The 24,327-nt window shown below is 51.4% G+C and overlaps 1 protein-coding gene across 1 annotated transcript; it reads left to right on the forward strand.

Moving 5' to 3' along the window:
• The first annotated feature begins 387 nt into the window (after positions 1-387).
• On the forward strand, positions 388-15,208 carry KRT80 (keratin 80). Its single transcript, XM_019556441.1, has 8 exons — positions 388-784; positions 4,211-4,425; positions 8,368-8,428; positions 9,426-9,521; positions 12,363-12,527; positions 13,393-13,518; positions 14,182-14,402; positions 14,917-15,208. Exons 1-8 carry the CDS (start codon positions 467-469, stop codon positions 15,131-15,133), a joined length of 1,419 nt encoding a protein of 472 aa, XP_019411986.1. The 5' UTR covers positions 388-466; the 3' UTR covers positions 15,134-15,208.
• Positions 15,209-24,327: the final 9,119 nt, after the last annotated feature.

A 24,327-nucleotide genomic window follows, 5' to 3' on the forward strand; every position in this document is an offset into this window, starting at 1 on the left:
TGGTATCTCCCAACTGGGCACTCGAAGTCACTGGTTCTGTGACCATCTGGGTTAAAAAGGCTACTTCAGAGCCAAGAACCAAGCCCGCATTCCTGAATCCATCTCTCCCACTTAGCTACAAGCTAAGCTGGAGCTCAAAGCCTGTTGTTTTCATCACCATTTAAGGATGAGGAAGCCAGCGCTTCGCAGCACGTGAGAACCGGCTGCGAGTGATTTAATTTCTCAGTGTGTGTGTGTGCTCTCCACCCAAATAAGCTCCAAAAAGGAAGGAGGGAGCAGTGTGAAAAGAAAACCCAACAGGTTGATCTGGATTACCTCAGTGGTCACACCCACCCCGCTTAATGAACATAGGAGAACAGGTGTTTGCAATGCATTAGCTCAGGGGAGGCAGGAGTTCAAACGTGCCACGTCTCTTCTTCCCCCCGCAGCAGCAGGCAGCTTGGAGCCCACCGCCGGGAGAGCCGGGATGGACGCCCCTTCCAAGGCTTTCAGCACCAGCTCGCTCTCCTCCGGAGGCGCCTCAGGAAGGATGAGCAGGGCTAGCTCCGTCCTCGCCGCCGCGGACTGCAATGGCTGCGGCAGCCCCGGAAGCACAGCCAGCCGAAATTTCAGCTCCGCCAGCCTCAGTGGAAACAGGCCTTCTGCCTACCCGCCCCTGTCAGTGGACAAGACCCTCTTGACCCCGCTGCACCTGGACATCGACCCCAGCTTCCAGGCCATGAAGAACCGGGAGAAGGAGGAAATCAAGGTCCTCAACAATCAATTTGTGGCCTTAATCAAACAGGTAAGAACAGCTCCAGCTTCTGGTGGCCAGGATGGAGCAGATAGATACCCTGCCGGTTGTCAGGGACCTCTCTGGAGCAGACGGATGCCCAGGGCTCTCAGCGAGCTGCTCCTGGGCTCTACATGTTAGTCTAATTTCCCCAATTTGTTTTGCCATCCCATGGGTTTGAATCATCATTAGCTAATTCTGGCACAGGCCCCGTGCTGGAGCTCCTGAGATCCCCGGGAGGCCTCCTGCTAGTAATTGCCCTGGTGGACCACTGGGAAACAGACCCTGGGTCAGATCTGGTACTTGGCTCAGCACCACAGACAGGGACTGTGAAGACGGGGCATGAAAGAGAGGTATTGGTTTCAACCAAGTGACCAGAGAGCCAATGCAACAGCCAGGGTCAGTAATCCTGCTTAAAGTGCCTGCTATGCCTATTTTCCAGAGGCTGGAGGAGAGAAGTTAAGCATAGAAGAAAGGGAAACCACCTTCCTCTGTGAAGGCCCGGGGTATTTGGGGCTGCAAGGCCAGCGAAGGAAGCTTCCCTTTCATCTACGAGTCAAGAGAAGGCAGAACATTTTCTCAGAGGAAAACAATTCATCCGCAGGAGGCAGGTTCCTGCAAAGCCCTGCGTCTCTGTAAACAGATAGTAATCTCCTGAGAGAGGATTGCTTCACGGGGGTGTATCAGCCAGGCAGGCGATGCCAAAGTGCTGCTTTGTTTTGTTTTAAAACCCAGGGCAGGCCTGTGAATGAGCCCCGCGAGATCCCCTTCCCAGCACCATGCATCCGTTCTGCACAGATGCCAACAGCGCCTGCTGGCACAAGCCATCACCCAGATGTGCAATGGTGCCCACTTGAGCGTGCAAAAGGCCATGCACATTTTCAAGTGCCCATGCTGACAATGCTCCCACGTGCACGGCGCACTGAAAATACCCGCTGGGTGAATTTCACCCCACTGCAGAAAGGCCAGCACGGGGCCCAAGGTGCCACTGAGTACGGGGCTGGAGCAGGATTTAAGGGGCGCAGCTGAGCAGGTGCCTTTTCGATTGAGGCAGTGAGTGGAGCAGCCCTGGCAAAGCAGCTTTACTTTAAAATGCTGCAGTTCATCTGTTTGGCATTGCTGATCCCTGGTTGAGTCCTGAGGTGTGAACCCAGATGGCAGCTACCACGCAGCAGCGCACTGACTGTCCTCAGAGAGGCTGTAGGTGCTAAGTGTTCCCTGTGCGAGTGTGTGTGGCTGGGCGGATAAAAGCTGGTTGGTGGCTTCCCCCTTCTGACATCTTCCTGGGGCCCCAGACATGGAGCAAGAAAGCTCCATGAGCGGCATGCGCGGCTAATCCTTCTGCTCTGTGCCCAGGGATGCTGCCGTAGGGAAAGCAAGCTAATGTTGCAGTCCTCTCCCCTCCACCCCCTACAAAGCATATGGAAAAGGACTCCAGGAAGAGCATGGCATGCTCTCCCCTCCATCCAGATGCAGAACAGAAAGTTTGCAGCCATCTGTACATCCCAGGAGCGGCAGCAATCAGCGATGCTCCCTCCCACTGGGGTACCAGAGCAGAGCAGCTAAGATGTCCTGTGGCAGCTCTGGAGGCACAAACTCAAACCCTGCTCTTCTGTGGTGGTCTCAGAGGATCTGGGCTTTGAGAGGACTGGGGATCCATTTCCCCAGGCCGCTGTCGGCAGCCCCACGGCAGCATCATTCTGCAGTACTCAGGGAGGCATGGAGAGTGAGCCAGCTGCCCTGTATACCTGGCTTTTGCCAGGACCTTCTGAGCCCTGCATCCATCTGTGGGACTTTGCCCAGTGTTTCAGGTCAGACCTTCCCATAGGAACCACTGTAAGCATCTAGTCTTCAAACTGGGTCCTTTAAAACATGAGGAGCCTTCAGGGATGAGGCAAGATGATCTAGTAGCCAGAGGCACTGGACTTGGGGCCTCAAGAGGCCTGGGCCCTTCTCCCACCTTTGCAGTCCTGGCTCCTTTGCTTCTTCTGCCTCTTGTCTTTTGGAGATGGAAGATGTTCAGGATAGTTGTGCCTCTTGCATAAAGGCAAGCACTCAGAGCTTTGACTTCTTTGATCCTCATGCATGTCTTGGTGGGACCTCCTTGCAGGAGAATGAGTCTCTTAGTCCCAAGAACATCAGGATTTTGATTTCCCCCCTGCCCTGCAGAGAGGTTGTGGAGCGTCTATCATGGCAGAGCTTAAGTGCAAGCCAAGGCAGGGATGGTTTAGACACAGAGAAGGTGCTAGATGGCTTCGTACCCCCTTCCAGCTCTGTTTGTATGTGGTCACATATTTGCAGCCAGCACTTTGCCTGTGAACCACCAAAGTGAGACTCCTGATCTTTCCTATTACTCCTTTTATGGCAACACCTTCAAGTCACATGTGGGATCCCATTATGCAAAGGGGTGCACTACCGAATAATCCAGAGAGAACCAAGAACAGAGCAGCAAGGTAAAATGCAGTCCTTTAGCAGATGCTATCCCAAAAGGCGAACACGTCTTTTCCATCCCATGGAAACATGAAAGTTGATTCAGCCCACAGCTGCTCAATATACAGGACTGGCAGGGGTGACACCATCACATACACAATGCTGTACCTCTTCATAGAAGGATGCATGGGATGTTGTGGAGGAGCAATTCCCCCTGATGGATTTAAAGCCAGGATCCACTACTGGAGGCAATTAATGGTAGATTAAAGTGATTGCAGACATTTGGTTTGTGCACAGAGCAGGGAAAAGGGGGAAGAGGGGGCAGTGGTTAAATGCTTGAAGCTGGCCCGGTACTTTGGAGATGCTACCACTGCAGGACTGCCAAGCATTAGCACTAGATCACAAAGTTTAGGGAGATTTGAATGGATGGTGGATGGCAATACAGTGATGTCCATGACCAGGCTTCCCCACTCCCATGGCTGGCCAGGATTATGGATTATTCAGTAGATCTCCAGAGCTGGGCATGTTGTTTTACATTACAAGCCTCCAGTCAGATTCATTATTCCAGCTTTACTCCAGTGTAAACCTGCTAATTCCACGGCATATGCTGTAGTAGTGACTAAGGTCCACAGCTGCATTTTAGGGCCAACGGTTCCTAGTGGCATCTTCTGTGACGCAAGTGTCACGTGAGGCCATCCAAGCTGAGGAATATCATAGTGGACTGTGGTGCCCGAATTCCCCAGCTAAGAAACAAATCTCAGTTGTGCTGGAGGCCCAGATAGTCACAGGTAATTAGGCAAACTCCTGTTTAGGAATCTGAATCCCTGTGTCCAGCCTCTATATGCTCAAATCAGCAAAAGAGGCGGGAATGCTAAAGCTTAGATTGAGATTTGCCTCTTGAATTCATGCAGGGAAGTCCCGGCTGTCAGCTTTGGAGGTCCACAGCTGCATGGTCCCATGCAGTCCCAACCACTAGCCTTCCTAAAGTCTCTGGATACTGTTCTGCAGGTCCAAAGCCTGGAGCTGCAAAACAAGATGCTGGAGACCAGGTGGGACTTCCTCAAAGATCAGGACAATTCCTGCTCCGAGGTGGACATCAAGTGCATCTACGATGAGTACGTGGGCAGAATGGAGCAAGAGATGACGTTGGTTGACCAAGAGAAAGAAGAGTTGGAATCCGAGCTGACGAAGGTGCTGGATTCCATGGACGACTTTCGAGCCAAGTAGGTGTCTACACATGTTCATTGAGAATAGGAGGTAAATCTTCTACCTATTGCCAGGTATCAGGTCCACCATATGGCATAAGCAACAGAAAGAACACGAAGTTGCTGTAATGCATACATCCCATTATGGATACTAATAAGCACAGAGGGGGCAGATGAGCTTTCCATAGTGGAAAAAACCAAACACAGTTCCTTACTCTTTTCCTGTTTAATGACATTGAAGACAAGAGGGAAGGGCTGCAAAGAGGCGCTATTTCTTTCATGGAGAAAGAAACAGCGAGCAAGATACTAAGGAGAAGCAGGATACAGGAGAACTAGGTGATGATGAGAGTTAAGCTTGGGGAGCATTGAAGCAGAGGCACAGAGAGGAATATTCCTGTGAAAGATTTCCACCACACATGATTGATAGATAGATAGATAGATAGATAGATAGATATGGGTTGGGTTATTAAAATTATGTCCCGATCAAAATTGGTCATTTGACCAAAAAGCCATTTTCCATGGAAAATCTACAAGCCACAAGTACAGCAACCATTCGATCCAAACCCCAAAGGGAAACAGGGACCTATGAGCACAAAGCCCAGCACACCGACCTTCTCCAGACATGTCATTCCAAGCACAGCCAAGCACGTATGGCTGAAAAAGCAGCCTCCCAACATGCCCCAAGTCAAGAAAGGATAATGAGCTTCATTTTAGTTCAATTTACAGAGAAGCTGGTGCAGGACACCTTAGCAAGCCAATGGCAGAGCCAGAAACCATGCCCAGGAGATGTGGTTCTTAGTCCGGTGGTCTAATCATTCCCTCCAGCAACAAGGCACAGGGGCACAGCAGATCTCTCTAGGAATTCACATAAGTAGCCAATGTTACCAATATTGACTATATCAAATATTCTTTAAGGGATGTTGCTTATTCCACCATTTGCATGGTAGCACGAACTCTGCAGAAGTCCCAGTGAGTGTTGTGCTAGTTCTTACAGATCTTGGCAGGTCTAATTCCTCAATATACATACAAACATATTCTTCTAGTCCCACAGATCACAATCTCGGGCAAAAAGTCGCCTCTCTTCTTATTCAGTGACGTCAGCATATCCCAGGCAGGCAGAGAGACATAGATATGCCTGTCTGTGCTGATGTGCGCGTATTACCTACAATTGACACTTCCTTTCTTCGATGCGGAAGTTTTTCCCCTGCCCCTGTGCCTCCTCCACTGGTCCGTAATCTGCAGTGAGCCCTTGTCCATGGTCTGAAGGAGGTGATTAGTCTCATCAGTAGGTTGTCAAGTTTCATCACTATCACATCACAATATTAACCCTGAGTTCCAGGAATAAATGAATTCCTGGGCATTGCCACGTGGGTTGCAGTTCCACCTTGGTGGGGCAGTGAGCTCTCAGCAGAGGTGTGATCACTACATGCCAACCTGGATCCAAATCAAGTTGCAGTCCCCACCTACACATCAGTCCTCTTACCCCCCTGCTAAAGGGCTGGCCCATTGGACCAGCTGGCTTCCTGCAGTAAATGGTCTCATGGCTGTAGATTAAAGAAGTGGTAGGGCTTTTGTGAACACGCTGAGACAGCTTTTCCCAAGGGAAAAAAAAAAAAGCTTGGGAGAAACTTGCTGCTGGCATGACTAGGGTAACCGCTACATTAATACCTCCTTTTTTAATTGCCATATAATCTGCAGATAAAATAAATCAGTTTCTTGTTAGACACAGTGCAGTAGCTAGAATCTCTTCTCGCTGCCAGAGCCTGGCACCACCCTTGCTCCGTCGCGTTCCCTGAAACTCCCAAGCCAAATTTGCAAGAGCGGGCTTCTTCCAGATTAGGCCTCTTAGCTGTTGGCCCCAGCCACCTCAGAGCCAGGTCACCAACTGGGGTGAGATAGAGTCCAGGGTGCAAAGGTGATTTGCATCAGCTAAGCAGCTGGGTATGTACATGCCTAACCAGAAGCTGATGTGCAGTCGCACCTGCACAAGTGCCTCTCGTGTTCCCGGGGTGGTGGTTGTAGCTGTGTTGGTTTGAGGACATAGGCAGACAAGGTTCTTCGGGTAAATGTGGTCCAACTAAATAGCTGGAAAAATTACTCGTTGCCAGCTTTCAGGCAAGGAACATCAAACACCAGCAGACTCTGCCTATGCCTGAAGAAGGGTGTTTGTGCCCGAAAGCTGGCAAAGAATACTTTCCCCAACTATTTAGTTGATCTAATCCAGGGGTGGGCAAAATGAGGCCCACGGGATGGATGTGGCCCGCCAGGCCATTCTATCCAACCCACAGGGCCCCTAAACAATTTAGAAAATTAATATTTATCTGCCTCTGGCTGCCTGTCATGCAGCCCTCGATGGCTAGCCAAAACTCAGTAAGCAGCCCTCCGCCCAAAATAATTGCCCATCCCGGTCTAATTAAACACATCACATTTATCCAAAGAACCTCGCCTGTCTCCTGTTCCCATACGTGCACAGATCCTCAGTCTGCATGTACAGCATGTCACCTGCATGTCCAGATGTGGGAGTTTTAGATGCATAAGCACCCCTCTACCCAAGTCCATCACGGGTGTTGCACTGCATCTTACCTATTCCAAGGAAGGTTGTCCCCACAGCCCAATGACATTTGCAAGCCAGGGGGGAAGCAGAGTCAGAAGAGAACTCAATTCAGTCCCTTTGTGGACTGGTCCACCCCTAACCCATGTAGTGCAGCCTTGCCTAGAAGTTTTGCTTACCCTGCTCCGTTGCAGAGCAACCAGCCACATCATACTCAGTTCTATGTGACTGCCACACAAAAACTCAGGATTATCTGTACAGAGGTCACCACGATCCATTTGCAGTCTGAAAGGAAGTCTTAGCCCTGCCAAGAGCCACCTCTGTGTTCCCAGCCCTTCCAGCCCCAGAGAAGACCCCCCACCCCAGTAGGTGTATTGCTTGCTTTGCTGGCTCTACCGCAATCCCGTTTGATGATTGTTTGCTCCGTAGATGAAATGACCTCAGCACCCTGCAATGCACAAAGCCTTTTTTGGCAGGCTGAGGCAGACAAGGGGTAGGGTGAGGCCTCAGCAGAATGAAGGAGCATAGTATCAGACTATAATTAAGCACAACACGTGCATGGTGGCAGTGTATCTGTCATTCCAGTTTGGGAGCAGAAAAACCAGAAGAGCCAATGTGCCTCCCATCATCCATGCCATCAGGGCTTGTGAAACAGGTAAATACTGCAGTGAAGTGGAGACACTGTCATTGCTTGTTTTTTGGTTTTGTTTCCACAGCTTCCCCCGCCCCCATTGCTCATCTTTTTCCCCTGCATCCAAACTCCTTTGGGTGCTTAAGTTAGCCCTTGAGGTGTAAAAAGTCTTTCTGGTACAAGTTTTTAAAGCCCCAAGTGCTAAGGACCATGGCTTGAAACAGGAACTAAGGAGGAATGCAATGCAATTATTACTACTGCACCTTTGTTGGGCAAGGTCATTCCTTTAACATTTAGATTCAAGGTATTATTTATAGGTTAAACTCTCTCACCACAGAATAACATTGCAATTATGCCTTGTATTGAGGCCGCATTTACATCACAATAGCATGTGCTAATGAATGATTAGCACAGGATAGGACCAGCGTATGTCACAGAAGGCTTTTTGCCACCGTAGCAAGCCAGAGGCCTTCGTAACTAAAAGTGCAAACTGCACAGATTGGACTTAGACAATCAGTATTCTCCAAAACATTGCAACCAACTCCTCCTCCTCCAGAACAAGCATAGCCTCCATACATCATCTACTACAAACTCAAGGCCCATTTGCATTTCAAATAGGACACTGGTCCAGTTGGGGATGAGGTGACATCTCTGGACTAAAGCAAACATTTGTGCCCTGCTGATCCAGCCATAGATGGGCAGAGCCAAACTTCAAAGCCCTAACTATAATTGTGAGCTTAATTCTGCAAGATTTCATCCCAATCTCCTCTCTCTATAGATACGAAGGTGAAATGCAATTGCGCAGTAGCTTGGAGTACACCTTCATGGAGCTCAAGAAGGTCAGTAGCAATGGGCTAGCTGTCCGCCTGTTCCTATCCAGGCTGGAGATGAGCTTGTAGATGGTCCAAGTTTCAGTGTAACCATCTGTAGGGTTAATCTTCCCACCTCTTTGTGCAGCAAAGCATTGAGGGCAGGGTCACAACACTAAATACCCTCAAAATGTTCAGGTACTTCAGGAGCAGAAGCCATGGAAGCCCCTCAGAGTGACAGTGGAGTCATGCTGGGTCTGTATTTGAGCAGGAAACCTGCCCCTAAGGAAAACCTAGGGTGCTAAAGGCATTGGTGGTACAGATGAGTAAGGGGCATTTCTCTCATCTTATATCAGACCTCCCAGAGTGGTCTCTACTGTCCAGACTCACTTTCTGAATCTCTCTGTTCCCCTGCATCATCACCATGCACCTCCCAGCTCATATCCCTGCACTCACCACTCTGACCCGCCTCCCTGCAGCCTCCCTTACCTGGGGCTGCCCTATCATCCAACCACCAGCTCTGAAGCTCTTCTCTTCTTGATAGGCTGGAGCCAACTGACCCCTTAACTCTAGCTTGCTCCTTATATACTCTGAAATGGGCAGAGCCAAAAGTAAGCTGCTCCCCTTCCCTTAAAAGGGCCCTCCTCAGAAATAATGGGGAAAGGAGCCCCCACTGTAAAGGCATCAGACATGAAGTCCAGACCATTTGGTAAAAAGCATGGGGTATTATCTCCAGAGTCTTGAGCAGATGCTGTCCCATCAAGACTTTTGTATTGATTCAGTTACAAGAACTCAGCCCAGGGGCACCTGAACTCCCAGCAGGGTGACAAACAGGCTGCAGACACATCATGATTTTTCCCATTTCCTTGATAGAAGAAGGACCCCCCAAAATACTTCACCTGCTCTGCAGGCAGGAGACCAGAGTTAATGGGTAATGAGTGCACAGTAGGAAAGATCTCTCAGCCCCAGACACAAATCCCAGCCCAGCCTGCAAACCACTCATGGGCATGTCTTCCTTAACTCGCAGGATCTGGATGCTGGCTCCTTGCACAAAACGGAGCTGGAGGTAAAGCTGAATGGACTTCAAGAGCACATGGAGTTGAAGAAATCTGTATATGAGCAGGTAAAAGGCAGAGATAAGGACAGGAGCGTAGGTATGAGCTGCTAGGCTGGGGAGCCCTTGTCTCCTGCAGGGAGGTTTCCCTATGAATAGGGAATGGGTTCCAAGGGGCCCTACAGAGAAGGAGCCCAAGATGATGCACCAAGTGGCTGAGGCTGTAAGCTCTCCACAAGGGCTCCCACAAGAAGATAGTCCTAACCTCACTTCTCTAACCACTGAGCCCTGCTGCACCCTCAGCACAAGGCAATGGGAACTCAGACCCAGCATATCTACCGATGCTAAGTGCATCTGTGGGGAAAAGACCAGTGCCACACCTGTACCCTCAAGGTTGCTCACTTAGGAGGAGCCCTGCCCTCCTGAGACACAGGCCCATCATCTCCTGGAGCTGCTTTGCTTGGGGACGCATGCTGTTGACTTTGGCAGCAGATTGCATTTTTGCATGCGCCCTTTGGGCAAAGTGACAGCTGCCTGCCCGGGCCCTACTCCTCCCTCCTGATGGAGCTCAGCTGCCAAGGTGCTCCTGGCTGAGCTAAGGGACATCAGGGATCTTGCTTCAGCTTGGACAATCTCCTCTTTTCCTGTTGGGGGAGTCCAGGGTACAAATCTTTCTCAATCCCTGCATGCTAAATCTGTTGCCCATAACTTTTCTTTAGCACAAGAGGTCTCAACCCCTGGCCAGTGGAGCTGTCATCTGGCCCACAGGGCTCTGCACGGATCTGAAAATATGGCAGTGAGGGAGCAGTGGCAGCAAATTGCTTCTCCTTTGCTGTCAGATTTTCTGAACCCAGGAGGAGCCCCAGATACCAAGGCCTTGTGAGCTAGACTGGATGCACAGGGCTGGCAAGGGGCTGATCTGAGTGGCACAGGGCTGCTTGGGGAGGCACAGAGTTCATCAGCACTCATCAGGGCAGTGTGGAGCATATTCCTAGTGCACGGAGATGGGCAAAGGTGGCATGGAGCCCAGGGACTGGCTCCATGCCACTCATCCAGCCTGTGGTTGAGCACCACTGCTCCATTATAATCCACCACTGGGAAGGAAGGGTCAGCAGTCCTAGTGGTTTGACATTTCCCACATCTCACAGCAGAAAATCTTTTATGCTGCACAGCCTGATGTTAGACTAGGATTAGGACAGAATGGGAGCCAGGACTCCTGGGGTCCATTCCTAGCTGGAGGAAGGCCTGGTAGACTAGCAAGTAGAAAGAGAGCCTTGATTTCTGGGTCCTGTGCCCAGCTCATGGGAGAAAGGCAGTCCAATGGTTAGAGCAGGGAAGGAAGACTCTTGGGTTCTGTTTTTTGCAGGAAATGCTGTCAAGCTCTGGCAAAATAAGGGCAGAAGGGGAAAGAAAGGAGAGAGAAATTGGAAAAATCATCCTGATTTGATTCAAAATGAGAAATGTCCACAGCAAAGCCTCAAATAATCAAAAGAACATTAATGACATTGGGAAATAATTCCCATTTTCTTCCCAATCAACCCACCCCCACAAAGAAAGAGGCTACAGAGTTTGCTGCTCTGCCGAGCTAGGAAAGATGATCTGGGACACGATTCTGCTCTCGTGGCCCGTTTCACATGCATGTAACCCCTGATTCTGGGCAAAAATCAGCAGCAACGTATTTACTGGCATAAGAAGGGGAAGAATCAACCCTCTGTGTTCCAGCCAGAGCATGCATTTGCTCATCCAGGTGCTAGCTGCCTTTTGTATGCCCCCTAGGTATATATGCACTAGGGATTAAGCTCTGGTAAGAAAGAAACACACTTAAAATCCTATTCCATGAAAAGGGGTTTCTTTTCAAAGGTTACAGTTGAATCATCCAGCCTGGCCTGGCTTTTGTTCTGCCAGTCAGGGAAAGGAAAAGAAAACAAGGTCATTTTTCCTTCTGAACAAATCAAAGCATATCAATGTATAAAGGAACAAGAAGGTGGAATGAAAGCAGAGTGATGGAGATGAAAGGCAGGGATTGGAAGAGGCTTATTCTGCTCCTGCTGGGATAAATCTGGAAGAGCTCCGCAGAAATCAATAGTGCTACACCACTAAAGGAAGGGGAGGACTTCTGAGCTGCAGGGAAAACTATGAAAGCCATGTTTGCCGTGGGGTTAGGAAGCCTTCAGGTTTGGTCTTGCCTGGCTGCAATGTATAGAGAAACATGGTATACAGGTAGGGATTAGGGGTCCTTTCAGATCCACTGAGCTGTATTTGCATCCACCATTGCTCGGATCCTCCCCTCTACCAGTGCCATGACTGTATCAATCATCAAAATAAATGGCCCAGAGCTGGGAGCTGCAGCTTTTGTATTTTGGTTGGCATGTGCTTGCAACTGCTGTGGTTCATCGCCCGGGTTCAGACATTCTCAAGAGCATGAGGTTCACTCTCGGACATGTGTGATGCCGTATTAAAGATGTGTCTCCTCCTGGATAGAATCAGAACTGCCCAAGCATGTGTCCTAAGCCCTACAGTGGTAAGGAGTAATGGAGATTCTCCGTTAGCTCAAGTGCTCAAGGGCATATGCTGCAACAAATGGACGCAGCAGCAAATCCCAGCACAATCTCAGCTACGAACTGTGCAGGTGGCAGGGTATAAATATGTTCCTGCGTTTAGCGCCCAAAATAATCCATGCTGCTGCGTCCCTAGCTCACGTGCCCATTGGAGGAGAATGTGGCATCTGGGAAGATGCACAACCAAAATCTGTTGCAGGGGCAGTGTGCCAGTGGTCTAACCCAGCACGGGTGACAAACTGCAGGTGGGAGAGATTTGGCTGGTCACACAGCTGACCTGCCAGGGCTTAGCTGATGAGAACTTCCCTTCCCACACATCAGCTCCACTCTATTCTCCTTCCCTGTCATCCAGGAGCTTCAAGAGCTGCTAGCAGAAGTGAAGGACATCTCAGTTGTCCTGGGAATCGATAGCAGATGCAACCTTGACCTGCACAGCATTGTGGAGGAAGTGAGGGCTCAGTATGAAGCCCTGGCTGTTCGGAGCTGGAAGGAAGCAGAAGCACATATCTGGAGCAAGGTAGCTGTCTAACCAGCATGGGAGACCCACTGCTGGTGTGGGGGGAAGGGGAGAGAAAAAAAGTACCAACCTCAGTGATAGCTAATGGATGGATGGGTAGATGGGTGTGTCTATGGCTGAATTAATGGAGATAGATGGGTGCACATGAGAATGGGTGGATGGATGAATAGATAGCAATTAGAGGCGGGGAGATGGGTACAAGCGAGGATGAATGGATGGATAGCAACTGCAGAAATAAAGGAGCATGTGTGAGCCTGGATGGATAGAGAAAGAGCGAGATGGGCACAGATGGATGACTGGATGGACAGGCAGAAGGCTAAGTAGATTAGAGAGCTGGTTGATAATGCCTCACCTGCAACCGAAAGACAGGATACTGTGATCAAATAGATGCATGCTCATGAGATGGACAGACATTAGAGAGACAGGGATATGGGTAGACTGGGGCTGGGTGGCTGGAAAGACAGATGAAGTAATTAAATCAGACAAATTGAGGGGAAAGAGGCTGAGAGGGAAGGGAGCAGGTCAGCAGGTGAACAAGGGAAAGGAGAGGGGAGGCAGAGAAAAGGGGAGCTCAGAAGTTGAGTAAAAGATGAGAAGGAAAAGAGAGGGAGGAAGGGAAGGGAAAGGAGGGCACAGCACCATGTCACTCCACTGCCACACACTGTGTTTGCCATCCTGACATGGCCACAGGAGACCCCTTTCCCCACCTCTGAACCCTGCTGCCGTCAGGCTTGGTCTTGTCCCCACAAAGATGCGTCTTTCAGTAACCACTCCAGTCCCAAGGACAAGCTCACCTGCTGTCTTGGGAGCTGCCTTTGCTGGGGCTGTCGCTGGGGTGCAATTCATGCCAGACTCTTCCCTGCAGCTGAACGAAGGCGTCCCACGCTCTGCCACATATGGGAACCATCTCTTTAACAGCCGGCGGGAGATTGCTGACCTGAACATACGGATCCAGAAGCTGAGGTCCTGCATAGTGTCCCTCAACAGCCAGGTGAGCTCGGCATCTCGAACAGGAGACAAATGGCAGCTGTGCCCCGCTCCAAGCCAGCTCCCCCCAGGCAACCATCATAGAACAAGTCTCCTGGGGTTGACTATTATTTATCATTAGATCCAAGGCTTCTAGCAAGATTAGATCTGCATGGTGCTAGGTGCTGCACACAGACTAGGAGACAGCCTTTGTCTCATGAGGCGCTCACACACAGAGATGGGAAGAGAAACTGAGGCATGGGGTGGGGTTTTGGCTTGCTATGATGGTTTCTTACGGAAAGGTACAATGGCTGGTCTCAGGCCTGGCAGTGCTGGGGCCTGAGTCTCTGCCCCTCATCTAATCTGCTGAGGACCAAAATGCTGGAGGCTCCCCGAGAGCTCAGGCTGGACATGGGACATCGGGATGAAAGGTCACAGTCTAGGCTATACAGACTGCAGAGGATCTCATTGTCCCTTCTGGCTTGAAGCTGTAGGCAACGCTGAGCCGCACTGTCCTAGATGCTCACTGCAGTAGGGCCAGCCCACAGGATACTCCAGAGAGCACAAGGGAGGCCATGCAGACAGCAGGTAGCACAGGCCTGAGCCAAGGATGCTGGGGGGTGGATACTTCCAGCTGGGTCCAAGCCACCCACGTAACTCCTCTGCCATTCCCCTTTGAACCCTCCAGTGCCTGAGTTTGGAAGAAAGCATCAAAGAGGCTGGGGAACAGGGTGAGTTTGCTCTCCAGGATGCCAAAGCCAAGCTGGCCAGTCTGGAGGAAGCCTTGCAGAAAGGCAAAGAGGATGTGACTCACCTGGTGAAGGAGCATCAGCAGCTAATGAACACCAAGCTGGCCCTGGACATGGAGATCCTCACCTACAGGAAGCTGGTGGAAGGGGAGGAGAGCAGGTGAGTCGGGCTGACTGGCCGGGGAAGGGGGAAGAAATGTCCATAAACTGCCCAGGGAGCCATGGCTTGGACCTGTGCCTCGTCCCGTGCGCTTTCAGGACAGCAGAAGAGCAGGCCCAGAGCACCAGCCTGTGCCTGCGCCCTGTCTCTGTTATGAGACCCAGCCTCGGGCTCTGAAACTTACTGCCTTCAAATCCAGGGGCGGCTCCATGGTACCTCTTGACATCACAGCAAAGGTGGTGGTATAACGGGGGGACGGGACCATCCTGCACCCTCAGCTAGCTCCATGCTCATGGAGAAGTTCCCGCAGGCTCCACCAACACCTCCATTTACACCTAAGCCAGCCCCATTCTGGTAGGAATGGCACAGGGGGTCAAGTCCTACATCCAGGACCACAATCCCTTGGAAGTCGCTAGCTTCTAGCAGCATGGGTCCGTGTTTTGGGAAGGGGAGCATTTTGCACAAGGGTCTGGCACACATCAGCCCACCTTACTGCCGGCCATTCATTTCACAGCATAGAGTCTCCAGTGCTCCCGGTCATTACCAGCATCCACTCCAAACCAAAGTCCGGTAAGTATTTATCCCTTTACCTTGATGAAACCAGCAGCAAGGTGGGAGGCAAAATCCAAAACTGCTCCCGTCCTCTCTCTCCTCTACAGCTGCAGCCAGCTTCAGCAGCTCAGCAGCTTCCAAAGCAGATCCTAGAGGAAGGGGGAACCCCACAGAGATGAACCTAAACAGAGGCACGGTGGAGGCTGTCCTTTCCAGAAGCCAGAGCGATGGATCGGCCTCCCAAAACACACAAGCCCAACATGACGGGGCCCGTCCAAAGCCTCGTTCCCTGTCTAACGTAGAAGGCCACCTCGAGAAACCCAACCAAGAGAAATAAATCCCAGGCACCCTGGCAGCTGCACCTGAATGGAGACCACCTGATGCCCAGTCCTAGCCAGCATCATTGGCTAGAACTGGGATTTGACCTCAAGCCCGCCCCTTCCAACCAACACGTGCCATACATCGTCCCAGTTTGCACCTCCACTACCAGTCGGAAATGGGAGCCTGTATTGGACATGATCCCCCTTCGAACTTGCCAGACTCTCACATCCAAGCCCTTCCAAATCCCTCCTGACCTTAGGCCATGTGAAGCTTAATATGCTTCAAGATCTTTATACGCAAAGCCCTGCAGAAGGGGGAAGCGTTATCCCGCAAGCTTCAATGACGCTGAACCAGAAGCCATCAGGACAGTCCTTTTTACCAGTATTAGAAAGCTGTTCCTCTCTTTCCTTCTTGCTTTATTTTGTGTGTGTGGGATTGAGGTTGTTCCTTTCTTCTGGCTTACACGGGCAGCGCTGGGTGTTTTCAGCGAGTCAATGTTGGGTCACATACAAGTGTTTGAAGCCCAGTAGGTTTGCAAGATCTAGGCTTGTATCCCACTTTGTGATATTTTCCTGTGCACACTGGTTACTGCAGGAGAATTTGTGACTAATATCAGAATATTTGGTAAGAGGTGGAGATTTTCCTTGTTGCCAGAAGGCATTGAATTTTGCTGATGTTCAGCAAACCATCCTGAGAGCCTGACTCTACTCTCGATAACACCAGAAAAACCTCGTTGACTTCCAAGGCATTTGGTAAAATTTCTGATCTTAATTGCAGTGAGGCAAAGCCAAGATAACTTTAATTATAGGTGTTGCCTCTCATCATCCTTATACTCCCAGAAACCCAGAGTGACTCCAGTTACTTCGCATTCATGTTGTTGCAGCCGGGATGGTCCAGGGAACATGGCAGAGGATAGATCTGCTTAACGATCTATTACTGGACCAACAGCATACTTGGGAGAGATGTTAGACAAGCTTTCAGGAACCAAATGCCCGTCCTTCAGGCTGGGAAAGAAACTGATATAGCCTGAGCTAAACAAGAGCAGAGCAATGACTTTTGTTTAGCACTGTTTTATAAAGCAGAATGGTTACCCAAAAAACAAAAAAAGTGGGGGTGAAGGGGAAGAGAGTAGGGAAGGTCTCAGAAGTGTCTTCAGATCACGCAAGCAGATCTTAAACCCCGCCTGTCTCTTTCCCATTTTTGCATTACCTGTGCTCGCTCGCTCTGATTTCGTGGGGCATGCAGAGGACTTTAGAAGAGACGTCTGAATATTTACACAAGTGCTTTCAGGCAGTGGTTTCCAAGCTGCAGTCCATGGACGATGCGCCTGGGCACCGCAAGGTGTTTTCAAATTGCAAAGGCAAGGATCGTGAAATGTAAAAATTGGATGCAGGGACTGTGCAGTGATCCATGGGAAATGGAGAGGGGTGACAGTGGTGTGTTGGCCTAAAGTGCTTGGCTGTCACTGCCCTAAGGATGTCCTGTTCCTTGATGGTTCCCATTGGCTTCTGACCTCTGCAAGCTTATGGGGAGAAGTCACCCTTGCGCAGAGAGGCAAGATGCTCAGGATGCACTTAAGCAAGCAAAAGCAGAACTTCAAGCAAGCCCTGTCAGAGCAAGACCAGGCTTGTAGACAGGGGATGATAAGATCTTGCCTCAGAAAATTCATCCCACAGCCTGGTGTATACTCCATTAACAGCTGGGCTCATTGCTGCTTGTTCTGGGCTATTTATTGGTCTTCCTTTAAATGGAATAATCCACATGACATTATGTATGTGTATATATATTTTTTGGTCATAACTTATAATGTCGCTTTTAACTTACAGGGCCAGGCCTCCCCGATCATGTCAATGAATATTATTTTATTAACATCAGTGGAATGGTTCAACTGATAACAGCGGAGAATCTGACTTGAAGTATATAGATAGGTCAATGGATTCCTCTTTTTGCACATAGTACTATACACCCTGCCTTGCAATATTTCTCCACACCAGGGCCAAACTCAGCATTCAGCTCCATTCATGCAGCCCCGTTCAAGTTAATGGGCTTGCGCAGAAGTTAACAGAGAGGGCCTCTTTGTGTAGTTTTGTTGAGCAAAACACAGTATTTCCAGGTTTCTGTACAGTAGCTAATTGCTGTAGCATCCCTGTAACCAGCATGTCAGGTCCCCAGTGCTATGGTTGTTTAATAAAGTATGAAGTGGGCATGGAAAGGGAAAAGACTGGTGGGTGTCAATGATTTTTTTACAGCATCCAGACAGCAAGTGCCTTTGAGAAATGGGCTGCTCCTTGCTATGCAAGCAGGGAACCTAGTTTTTGTCACTCACAGAGAGGGGAGGTATCTAGGGGAAGATCAGATGAATGCCCCAAAGAAGTGAATGCATCATGCATATGCTAAGGCTTCCCTCGTGGATGCTCACCTTGAAGAAAGATTAAGCTCGTTAAGGGCACGTTGCTCTGGAATAAGAGTGTCCCCACGGAGACTGAATGCACTTATATGACTTACCCTTCCAAGCTCCCAGTCCAAGATGCAGACACCTACTCTTGCTGCATTTGTATGCTCTTTCCTGAGGATCCCCACATAGCTCCTTACCCACAGTGGACCCTTACTCCAATACCCTGCTAGGAGAGTGAATCAACTGAGCTCCAGGATGATCAGAAGGATTCTTGGCCAGCACTGATCGAACACATGCCTTCCCCAAGAGCATCCATCGTGCCTTTTCTGTTGCCTCATTGGAGATGCTCTGAAATGTCACAAACAAGGGGAAGAGCTGCTGTGGCAATGCTACCTGGCACAACTTCGCCTGCCCAGCCAGGAGGTCTGAGTGTGCTTTGTTCACCGCAGGGATTGCATCCCTCTCTGGGAAGGGCAGGGTGGCAGGCTCACTTAGTTCCTGGCTGCCCTTTCCCTGGCTGCCATGGAGCCAAGCCTCCGGCTAGAGAATACTGGGCACATCTACACATGCGATTAAGGTAACTGAATAAACTCAGGAGCGGTCTGCACCGGAGTTCATTGCTCCAGGGTACGCCATTTGCACGTGCACCTGGGACAGCAGCATGCTGAGCCAGGCTGGAGCAGCCCTGGCTGGTAAGAGGTCCCAGAGGTCAGCCTACCAGCCTGGAGATGCTCTGACTTGGGTCAATGTGCTGCACAGGGGCTAACTGGTGCACGAGGATGCTCCAGTGTGGGGGGTAGCTGGCAGGCAGCCCCATCAGCATCTACACATGCGTTTTAGTGCACTAAATGTATCTTGACTTCAAAAAAGCCTTCGATCTGGTATCCTATGATTATCTCTTGGTGAAACTGGCCAATTGTGGCCTCAGGTCCACCACGATCTGCTGGCTGGGAAATTGGCTCCGTCCGTGGTCAGACTCAGAGGGTGGTGGTTGACAGAAGTCAATCGTCATGGTGCCCTGTGACCAGTGGGGTCCCCCAAGGCTCTGTCCTTGGACCCATATTGTTCAACATCTTCATTAATGATGTGGACATTGGAGTCAGAAGTGGACTGGCCAAGTTCGCCAATGACACCAAACTTTGGGGCAAAGCATCCACACCTGAGGACAGGAGGGCGATCCAGGCTGACCTGAACAGACTTAGCAAATGGGTGGATGAGAACCTGATGGTGTTTAATGCTGAAAAATGCAAGGTACTCCACCTTGGGAGGAAAAACCTGCCGAGGCTCGGCAGTGCTACGCTGGCTAGCACTACGGAAGAAAGAGACTTGGGGGTCATCATTGACCACAAGATGGACATAAGCCTGCAATGCGATGCTGCGGCTAGTAAAGCGACCAAAACGCTGGCTTGCATCCATAGATGTTTCTCAAGCAAATCCCGGGACGTCATTCTCCCTTTGTACTCAGGTTCAAATCCCTGCCCTGCCTGTGCAGCAATCTGGGGCAAGTCACTTAATCTCTGGCTGGCATGTTATATCCAAGGGCTGCTGAATGGAGTACAAGTCTTGGAGCAGGAACTAGGAGCCAAGATATCTTACCTCTCAGGTGCCTGCCCTAGCCATTGAGCTGGACAGCCAAGCTCCCTCTCTCTGGGCCAATGAATGCTTAGATGTTCCCTGCAAAGTACAGTATCTTCAAGGGGTGGCAGGGGTGTAAAAATGCCCCACCCTGGCATATCCATAGCCTGGCCATCAGAGCTCCCCTGGGAAACGGAAGAGGTGGGTATGTGCCCTCTCAGCCTCATATAGAGAAACTGCAAGGGCAACAAAGGAGCAGCTATGGTGATGCCCCTACAACGCCAAAAAACCTTTTTGCTCAGGTCCAGCTCTTTCTACCCCCAGGGCCAGGTTAACCCTGTAGTGGGCCCTAGGCAAACAGCCTCGTGGGCCCCTACTTAACACTGTATATTTATATTACTTTTTTCACTCAAAAATTATAACATGTAAAATAAGTACAACTGGGCCCCTTCTTCACTTAGGGCCCTAGTCATGTGCCTAGTTTGCCCTATGCGTTGATCTGGGCCTGCCTACACCCCTTTCCCCACTTACAAGCCTCTTGGCACCTTTGGATCACAGGCAACAGAGATGCTCATGGTTAAAGATTAGCAACAGTTAGCTCCAGCTGGTCACCTGCCAGCCCCAGAGCAAATGAGTATTGTTACAGATGGGGAAACTGAGACACAGAGACACAGCAAGGTGCCAGGGGTCACCCCAAAAGCACCAGGAGGAGAACCCAGGTGTCCTGAGGCCCACTCCAGGACACTACCCACTCAGCCACACTGGCTCCCTCCCACAGGGGTTAATGAAATCACTCCTTGGGGTGAAGGACTTCAGAATCAGGCTTGCTAATGCTTGCCAGGGGCTCAGACTGCTCTCAAAAGGTGGACCACGGAGAGACCTGACTGCAATGCCATGCATCTCCACGGTGCCCCAGTGCATTTCTCACTGCTGCAGAGCCCCGCTTGGGTGCAGGAAATGTCCCTGGGTGCAGAGCACCCCCTGCCGGCGGGACCCAGCCCAGCCCTGCTCCAGCCCAGCACAAAGCAGGGCTTGTGTGAAACAAAAGGTGCATGGAAGTGGCTCTGAACAGCACCAGCTGCATTGGAGGCAGGGAGCTGCTGGAAGTGCTGGGACTCCCAGCACTGAGCACACAGCACAGTCTCTGCTTCTTGAATGCTGGGGCAATTAAGCCATGGGGCAGGCTGAGAGCCAGGTCCTTGGAGTGGGCTGTAACCCCATTGCAGCCTCAGACAGCCCTGCTGTCTGCCCCTAAGCTGGGCTCCCTTTGCTTCTCCCCTCCCCTAGGTCTCAGGACCCACCCCTCCAAATGGCAAGGAAGAAGGTAGAGGAGTGGGAATACAGGTCTGGTTCTGGGACAAGGAGTGAGATCCCACGGCTGGAACAAAAGACCAGGAGTCGTGATCCCCGTGATCTATTCCTGAGTCTAGGAGGGGAGTGAGGTTTCGTGGTTGGAACGGGGAACCAGGAGCTGAGATTTCTGGGTTCCTATTTCTTCCATCAGGGACCTAGGGCCGGCCACTATACCGCTGTGTGCCTCAGTTTCCCCATCTGCCATGGGAAAAGTAACATTAACCAGCCTGGCTGGGGAAAGGGGATAATATGCCCACCAAGGAGCTGGCCCCATATGCAGCTCACAGGAACCAGCTCCAGGTCTCCTCCGCTGAGAAAGCAGCGAGGGATGACAGCGGCAGAGACCCATCCTGCCACGGCCACCCCGGTGCACACACCACGCAGCTGTGCGGAGAGGCTTGAAACAGCCCCCATGCATGGGGCACTCTCAGGAGGAGTAAGTGTGGGTGGGGGCAGGATGGGGGGGGTGGCATTTGGGGGAGCCCTGATTGTCCCGGAGTTTGGGACGATCAATAATCTACGCTCCCCTCATGCCTGTGCTCTGCAAAGCTAACTCCTAAGGGAGGTTTTATGTGACCACCAAGTCTTTGCTCAGTGCCCTGTATCCATGGAGAGCATAGAAGTTGCTCCTGTATCACCTGGAAATGCTCCTCAAAGGCCACCCTGGCTTGCTGGCAGGAGAAAAGCCCCGGTGTGGGGTACCTGGACACTTCAAGCCCAAGGCATGGCCCCGAGGCTGGAGAAACACCCCAAGCCTTGCAGCCAGCGACAAACAGCAGCAGCCCTGTGGGAGCAGGCGGGCTCCTGGGGGAGGCATTCAGCTCTGCATAGCACCACCTGGAGTGGGATCCAGAGGACATGCCGGGGCAGGGCCCCATGGAGATGTCAGGGCTCATCCCTGGCTTCCAAGTGTGGGAGAGGCTCGGGGCCAGACGGCATCCAGGCCCCGCTGCATTCCTGGGCCATGCGCTGATACAGCTCCCTGCACCCAAGGCTGAGCTTCTGGCACCCTCTCCTGGCCAGGTGTGGGCATTGCAAGAGAGGGATCCACCCCTCAAGTCCAGGGGATCCTCCATGCTCTGAGCTGCCCCTCTCTTCCTCCACGCTCATGCCAGGCCCAAATGAAGCTGCTAACCCTGGAACCGGCATGGTGAGCCGCCAGCTAGCAGCCCCAGCCAGGACAGCTCCTTCCTAGCACCGGCGCTGAACAGCCACAACAAAGACAAGGCTCCTGTTCCCAACCCCGGAGAGCTCAGTACTGCAGGCCCCTGAGCACCTTGCAAGTTATCTAGAAAGCGGGAAACTGGGGCACGGGGTTTTGCTCTGCTCCACAAAGGAGAGCCAGGCACACAACTAGCTAGCCCAGCTCCCAGGCCACCGGACTTCACTGCCTCTGCCAGAAGGAAAGCCCGGCGGGAACATCACTATGCTCCTATAACTCGGAGCCTCCTTCCAGCCTGCATTTGTTCACGTGCATGTGTCTACACCCCCTTTTATCCCTACCCCTTCCCAAAGGCAGGCAGCCCCCATGAGAGCTGGCCTGCAGGCAGGGCACTGGATTCCCAGCAGAATCAAGGACACCAAGAAACCCCAGCGAGTGAATGAATGAATGGCTTCCTGCTCCCTACTCCTTGGCACCTGAGCCTGGGCGGCACCCGGCACTTGCAACACAGGCTAGTGTTTGTGCTGGAAGTATGAGCATTTGTTCAAACAAGGTCTTGGCCCTGATCCTACACAAGCCCACAAAAGCCCAGGTGTTTGGCAAAAGCCCCAGCTCAGCTGCCCAAGGAGAAGGGTAACCTGTGGGAGTGGAGACCCTCCAGCTGGGACTTTGGCATTGGGTGTCTAAATCCCATAGGAACTGGGCAGTTAAGTCCCATGGAAACCCCAGGCTCTAGTCTATCTGCTATGCAGCCAGGGAGATACTCTGCCACAGGTCTTCTACCATCTTCTGCTCCTCCATAGAAACAACTGATTTGATCAAACAAGCGCTGGCAGAGATGGAGCAAGTCACCTGGGCCCCAAATGGATAGGCAACATTTCTAGCTACTCAACAGGCATCTGGTCCAAAGCAAATTGCTCCCAGCCAGCAACAGCTCATGCAACTCAGCCCCCAGCCAGCAACCTCAAGGCAGTCTCCTCCATGGGGCAATGCAATCTGGGCCCATGCCAGTCTGCAGGGTTCCCATCCAGGGTCCTTCAGGCTTTGGCATGCCCAGTTTGGGAATCCCTCCCTCGCTGATGACTGGATGGGACTGGGAGGTGCGAACCAGCTAGGAAAAGCCCCAGTCCAGACACATTTGGTTCAAAATTGCCCCCCACGGGCTGCAATTTTGCTCCCTGTAGGTTCTTAATCCAGTCATTTGTCCACTACAGCTCAACCAGCGCCCCCGTCTCTGATCCACTCCAGCCCGCTCCTGGCTTCTGTGCCCCCAGGCAATGCGATGTGCGCACGGATGCAGACACGGGGACAAAGGGTCTGTTGCCTAGGACAGAAGAATGGGGTTCACCCATGCTGACCCTCTTGCTACGTGCTGTTACAATACCAGTTGGTCAAAAGGGGGGACAAAGGAGCCCTTCCTCCACCCACCCGTAATCCCGTCTCTCCCGACAAGGGACAGACAGTGCTGAGGGAGCCAATTCACGTTGCACAATGTGTTTTTAAGGCCATTTTGCTGGCTACAAGGCCGAAGCAGTCATTCCTCCAGGGCACCTCTGCTCCCCGGAGAAGGGCAGAGACGCACCCGGGCCGGGCCACTATCTCCGACTTTCTCAACACTTCTTTCCGTTGTAGAGGCGGAGCCCAAATGTAGCAATTTTCATGGCCATATATGGCAATCTCATCCTTGGTTGCTGGCACTGGCCAATCAGAAGAGGAATGCAAACACCTTGGCCTTACCTGAGATCTGTGCCAGGGTCGCCCCCCCCCTTCCCCCGCTAATACATGTGTAGGGATTTGCGTGTGAAGGGGGGGCAGTGTCGCTGCAAAACTTCTGCAGGTAAATGCTCAGAGTATCTGGTGAGAAAGGAGCAGGGGCAAGACCGCAGGCCTCTACAATCCCCCTGCCTGCATAGCACAAAGCCCTTGGGTTTGGAGTGAGCAAATGTCACTCAGTGAGAAAGCGCTATACCTAATAGCCCTTCAGATCGCCCTGGGCCTGAGAGGTCCATGTCCCCCCGCTGCCCCCAGGCACAGCCCCAGAGCTTTTGCATACACCAGCTGTTCCAGTTGGTTGCAACACCAAGGGCACGATCTTTAGCTTGGGGTCTGACTCAGCCGGCCAGACCAGGGTGTGATCAGCAAACTGAAAGCAATCCAGCTGCAGTTCAATGTCCCCCTTCCTAAATCTACCCCAGAAGGCAATGCTTTGCAAACACGTGACCCCTCACTCCCCCAAACCCTCCCCAAACTCTTCATATAACTGTTGGGGAGACCAGGGCTTTGGGACTTGCAGGATGAACTGCGTGCCAGGATGCAAAAATCTCCCTAAACAGCAACCAAATTCCCTCTTCTGGGTTCCTCAAAATGTCTACTTTTGATCAGAGACTTTTCCTTCCACTGTCAGCCCTGCAAAGCTTGTTCTTTAAGCTATCTGATGCCTTAAAAGCCTAGAGTTCACTGGAAAAAACAAGCTCTGTTGAAATGAAGAACTGAAACACCACATTCAAAAGAAATGTTGGAACAGGCTCTTTTCCACATGATTGCAGAGTACTTATCGGGAAATGAGA

This window comes from Crocodylus porosus, unplaced genomic scaffold, assembly GCF_001723895.1.
Source record: "Crocodylus porosus isolate Cpor-Errol unplaced genomic scaffold, CroPor_comp1, whole genome shotgun sequence".
NCBI lineage: Eukaryota > Metazoa > Chordata > Crocodylia > Crocodylidae > Crocodylus > Crocodylus porosus.

Bases quoted from the DNA above. Each gene is read 5' to 3' on its own strand.
- KRT80 (XM_019556441.1), top strand. From the start codon at position 467: ATGGACGCCCCTTCCAAGGCTTTCAGCACCAGCTCGCTCTCCTCCGGA. The intron at 9,522-12,362 runs GTAAAAGGCAGA...CCTGTCATCCAG, and splicing joins AGAAATCTGTATATGAGCAG to GAGCTTCAAGAGCTGCTAGC. The intron at 12,528-13,392 runs GTAGCTGTCTAA...TCTTCCCTGCAG, and splicing joins AAGCACATATCTGGAGCAAG to CTGAACGAAGGCGTCCCACG.